This window comes from Piliocolobus tephrosceles, chromosome 21, assembly GCF_002776525.5.
Source record: "Piliocolobus tephrosceles isolate RC106 chromosome 21, ASM277652v3, whole genome shotgun sequence".
NCBI classification, from domain to species: Eukaryota; Metazoa; Chordata; class Mammalia; order Primates; family Cercopithecidae; genus Piliocolobus; species Piliocolobus tephrosceles.
The window spans coordinates 51,334,507-51,339,983 of NC_045454.1; the positions used below are offsets into that span (position 1 = coordinate 51,334,507).

At 62.2% G+C, this 5,477-nt stretch overlaps 1 protein-coding gene across 1 annotated transcript in view; it reads right to left on the minus strand.

Annotated features, from left to right (window-relative positions):
- Window positions 1-5,138, minus strand: part of PLK5 (polo like kinase 5) — a 6,330-nt gene extending 1,192 nt beyond the window's left edge. Inside the window, exons 1-8 of the mRNA XM_026457287.1 lie at window positions 4,974-5,138; window positions 3,827-3,940; window positions 3,542-3,658; window positions 2,648-2,777; window positions 2,459-2,546; window positions 2,255-2,350; window positions 474-672; window positions 194-320 (exon numbers count right to left, since the gene is read on the minus strand). Coding sequence (XP_026313072.1) covers window positions 194-320; window positions 474-672; window positions 2,255-2,350; window positions 2,459-2,546; window positions 2,648-2,777; window positions 3,542-3,658; window positions 3,827-3,940; window positions 4,974-5,081 — 979 coding nt within the window. The 5' untranslated portion in view covers window positions 5,082-5,138. The remainder of the gene's footprint in view (window positions 1-193; window positions 321-473; window positions 673-2,254; window positions 2,351-2,458; window positions 2,547-2,647; window positions 2,778-3,541; window positions 3,659-3,826; window positions 3,941-4,973) is intronic.
- Between the last annotated feature and the right edge of the window lie 339 nt (window positions 5,139-5,477).

The window sequence follows — 5,477 nt, forward strand, 5'->3', positions numbered from 1 at the left end:
GGAGGTGTGGGCAGGTGTGGGAGGTGGGAGGTGTGGGCAGGTGTGGGCAGGTGTGGGAGGTGGGAGGTGTGGACAGGTGTGGGAGGTGTGGGCAGGTGGGAGGTGGGGGCAGGTGTGGGAGGTGGGGGCAGGTATTGCATAGATAGGAGGCAGAGGCAGGTGTTGAGCAGGTATGGGCAGGGGCGGTACTTACAGGGTGGCCGGCACTGGGTGAGCAGCAGCTGGCGCACCTTCCGGAAGATCCTGCCCAGAGGCGGGGGTACGGCAAATATGGGGGGGCTGTGGCAGGAGTGGGCCGGCAGCCGGTCTGGAGTGAAACCCTTCGGATGGGGAATTTGGGGTCATCCCCAGCTCAGGTCGCCCAGCCCCTGAGCACCTGGGTTACCTGGGGCAGGGGGGCCTGGCCTCGGCTGAGCAGGGCAGGCTCTGGCTCATCACCTGCCGGGAACCCCACGCCGGGGACCGCCGCCCACCTGCGTGAAGAAGTCGTCCTGTAGCAGGAGATCCAGGCTGGGCCGCTCGGCCGGGTCGGGTGCCAGGAGGCGTGTGATGAGGCGGCGTGCATTGGAGGACAGATGAGCGGGTTCGGGGTAGTGACCCTCACGGATGTTTTGGTACATCTCCGACAGGGGTGACGCCATGAAGGGCGGGGCGCCGGTCAGCACCGTGTACCTGGGCCAGGTGGGGGATAAGAACCTGGGCATCAGCCGGGCGCGGTGGCTCACGCCTGTAATCCCAGCACTTTGGGAGGCTGAGGCGGGTGGATCACAAGGTCAGGAGTTCAAGACCAGCCTGGCCAAGATGGTGAAACCTCGTCTCTACTAAAAATACCCAAAAAATTAGCTGGGCATGGTGGCAGGCGCCTGTAATCCCAGCTACTCGGGAGGCTGAGGCAGAGAATTGCTCGAACCCGGGAGGTAGAGGTTGCAGTGAGTTGCGATCGCGCCACTGCACTCCAGCCTGGGTGACAGAGTGAGACTCCATCTCAAAATAAATAAATAGGCCGGGCGCGGTGGCTCAAGCCTGTAGTCCCAGCACTTTGGGAGGCCGAGACGGGCGGATCACGAGGTCAGGAGATCGAGACCATCCTGGCAAACACGGTGAAACCCCGTCTCTACTAAAAAAAATACAAAAACTAGCCAGGCGAGGTGGCGGGCGCTTGTAGTCCCTACTCGGGAGGCTGAGGCAGGAGAATGGCGGGAACCCGGGAGGCGGAGCTTGCAGTGAGCTGAGATCCGGCCACTGCACTCCAGCCTGGGCGACAGAGCGAGACTCCGTCTCAAAAAAAAATAAAAATAAAAATAAATAAATAAATAAATAAATAAATAAATAAGAACCTGGGCATCCAGGCACCACTCACAGCTACCCCTGTACACTTGACCGGACCTGCCCACACAGCCCGCCTTTGCAACCCGTATCGGCTTACTCACCTCCCAACCCCTGCCTGCACCTGGCACCCTGTGCATTCCCATGCACCCTGCTTGGTTGACACCAGCATCTGTCTGTCCCCTGCCTGCACCTGGCACCCTGTGCATTCCCATGCACCCTGCTTGGTTGACACTGGTGTCTGTCCGTCCCCTGCCTGCACCTGGCTCGCCCTGAACTCACCTGCATACACTTTTTCAATTCTCCTATTTTTTTTTTTTTTTTTAGACAGAGTCTCCTTCTGTTGTCCAGGCTGGAGTGCTGTGGTGCAATCACAGCCCTCTGCAGTCTCCACCTCCTGAGCTCAAGCGATCCTCCCAACTCAGCCTCCTGAACAGCTGGGACTACAGGTGCACACCAGCACTCCTGGCTAATTTTTATAATTTTTGTAGAGACAGGGTTTTGCCAACTTGGCCAGACTGGTCTTGAACCCCCGGGTTCAAGCGATCCTCCTGCCTTGGCCTCCGAAAGCTCTAGCATTACAGGTGTGAATCACTACGCCCAGCCTCCACCTTCCAATGCTATCCTATGGCCGCTCACACCTGCCCTGTGCCCACACATGCTGCATCCCTGTACACATACGCCCTGGCCTGCCTGTGCTGCTGCCACCTGCCCATATCTGTCCACGTGTCTGTGCACACCCTCCCCCATCCTCCCTTGCACACGCATCCCCACACACATCCTGTTCATACTGCACACTTGGTGGCGACAGGTGCCTGTTCCATGCACCCCACCCTGCACACCGGTCCCCACCTGTTCCGTGCAGGCTCCCCCTTGCTGCACCTGCCCCCCTGGAGGCCCTGCCAGCCCTCACCAGGACCCCACTCACATGATGCAGCCCAGAGCCCAGATGTCTGACTGGCAGGAGTGCCCGTTTCTGGAGACAACCTCGGGGGCCAGGAAGTTAGGGGTCCCACAGAGCACTCTAGGAGGGGTGTCATGGGGGGCTCAGGAAGGCTGGCATCTCCGTGCCAGACTTCAGGGCCAGCCATGCCCTCCTGAACAGGCTGCTCAGAGCCCCCCTGGCTCTCACCCGTGGCAGCGGCCCCCTGGCCCCACCTTGGCCGCCAGCCCCAGGTCTCCAATCTTCACCTCCATGTTCTTGTTAAGGAAGAAGTTACCTGCCAGTGGGAGGGGCATCGTGCATGGGGGCCGATCTGCACCCACCTCCCGGCGCCTCCACCCACAGCCCCCGCCCACAGTTCCCCTTCCCGGCACTCACTGAGCTTCAGGTCTCGGTGCACGATGTGCCGCTGGTGCAGGTAGTGCAGGCCACTGACCAGGCCCCGCAGGTAGTAGCGCACCTCCGGCTCCGTCAGGGTCTGCCGCGCCCTCAGCACATGGGCCAAAGACTGCAGGTGCCCAGCGGCCCCAGATTAGAAGGCAAAGGTAAGCTCAACCTGGCCGAGGTGCTGACTATGGGATGAGCACAGGTGTGCACAGATGACCAACCCCAATAGGAGCGCACGGGTTCAGATGGGCCCACGTGGCCACTGAGGGGGGCACGCACCTTTCCCCACAGGCACAGCCACCCAGCCCCGGTCCCGCACCTGGCACCACCTTGAGGGTGAACACGGCGCTGGTGGACATGCCCGTCAGCTTGAGAAGGAAGGACCAGGTGATCGGCAGTGAGCGCAGAGGGGGCATATTCTGGCACATGTGGACCCAGGTGAGCTCAGGTGTACTTAATGGGCTCAGTGAGTTCAGGGGTGTATGATGGCATGACTAAATTCAACTAGGCCACGGTGGGCACAGCTGGGTGCAGGAGGGGCGCAGGCGACCACAGGTAGGCATAGGGGCATGCTGGTGTGTACAGGTGGGTATGGGTGAGTCCAAGGGGCCTAAGAAGAAGCAAATATATTCTGATGGGCCCGGGCGGTCACAGGAGTATAAGCTGGGTCCGGGTGTCCCAGGTGGATCAAGAGAGCCTAGGTGTGCCCAGGTGAGTAAAGGATGGACACAAATGGCCCCGTGTAGGCACAGGAAGCACTGGCGACTGGACAGCAGAGGGCACACAAGATGGTACGGGGTCAGCAGCGAGGTGCAGATGGATACAGGGTGGACACAGACAGGCACAGCCGATACGAATGCTGCCGTCTCCCCACCCCCCGGGCACCTGGCGGCTGCAGTACTCCAGCACCATGTACACGTGGTCGCAGTCAGCAAAGTGTCCGTGGAAGGCCACGATGTTGCGATGTTGCAGGCGGCTGTGCAGGGCAATCTCACGCTCCACCTGCAGGCACAGCCCCGACATGTACCTGCCTGCAGGGGGCACAGGCTGCAGGATGCTTGCCTGCCTCGTGTACAATCTCATGTCCACCCAGGGCTGGGACGAAAGGGCAGGGCCTTCTTTGGGACATGCTGCGGGCTGCGGGCCCTAGGGACCGATGGAGACACGCACCTTTCCCTGTGTGCGAAGCCATCCGGCCCCGGCCCCGCCAAGCGGCACCACCTTGAGGGCAAACACAGCGCTGGTGGACATGTCCGTCAGCTTGTAGCAGCGGCTGAAGGCACCCTGAGGAGAGGGTCAGCGGATCAGTGGGCAGGTGTGCACAGGTGTGCAAGCTGGCAGGGTGTACAGAGGCACAGGGCAGCCAGGGACACAGTGTGGCCAGGTCTCTTCACACACACACACACACACACACCGGGGAAAAAACAATGCACAGCTCCCACCCTCCCACCTGGACACACAAGACATGACACACACAAGAATGCACAGAGACACAGGCACATCCACGCCTGGTGCATACAGGCCACGGACCACAAGACAGCACCAGACGCACAACAACACGCCTGAATACGACACACGAACATACAATGCCCACAGAGTCACCATGCATGGACACACAACACCACACCCAGACACACAACGCAGCAACACGCAAACACATGAATATACAATGTCTGGACATGCAGTCACCATGTCTGGACACACAACACCACCCAGACACAGCACAGGAACACAAACACACGGACACACAAACACACGGACACACAATACAACACATGGACAAAGACACATACACAAACACAACACATGAACACACAACTCCCAGACACACCACATATGAACACACAAACACAAGCACACCACATGAACACACAACTCCCACACAACACAATGACTAGACACACAAAGGCATGACGCACAAACACAACAGGTGAACAAGCAACACAACACCCCAACACACACACGAACACCGCACAGCACCCCGGCACTTGGAAGCAGTGGGCACAGACATGGCACACTCAGACCCTCGCCAGGCTCGCACACACACCCAGAGGCAACACAGCGTCGCATCCCGAGGCCGAGCCGCACGCCCACACCCTGGACACGCAACCCACGGACACGCAGCGCAGCGAGCCCAACACGGTTCCCGCCACGCGAAACCCCGCACTGGAGGCCCCGCGGCTCCGGACGCGCGCCCGCGCCAGACCCCGCGCTCGCAGGGACGCGCCGCGCAGACCTCGCCGGACCGCCCGTGCCCCCGGGGACTCCAGCCTAGCCCGGCCCGGCCCCCTCGCGGACTCGGGGCGCGGGACCCCACCTTGCCGATCAGCTTCCCGCGCCTGTACACGCGGCCCGAGCCCGGGTCTCGCAGGAAGGCGGCGACCAGGGGGCGGCTCCTGCGCCGCCGCCGCGGCCGGGACTCCATCGCGCGGGCTCTGGCGCAGCCGGGCGGGGACCACAGCTCCGGGGCCGATCCGGGGCAGCTCTGGGGGCGCAGGAGCCGCCGGGGCGCGTCTTATTGGCCGCAGGGGCGGGGAGGGGGCGGAGCCCGGGCGCTGGGCCGGCCGCGGGAGGGGCTGAAGGTGCCAGGCCCGGGAGTGGGGGGCGCGTGGGCGGCGGGGATGCCGCGGCTGGGGAAGTTCCAGGGACTAGAGCGCGCCGGAACCCCGTGCGCCAACCCGGCGCTAGGAGCCACGTTCAGCCCGCGAGCTCCTCCGACCCTGCACCCCCGGGCTGGCTGGGAACCGCTGCTGCGGCCCCTTTACCAAGCGGGAAACTGAGGTTCTCTCGCGCGTGGGGGTTTGGGGGCTTCGGGGGTCCT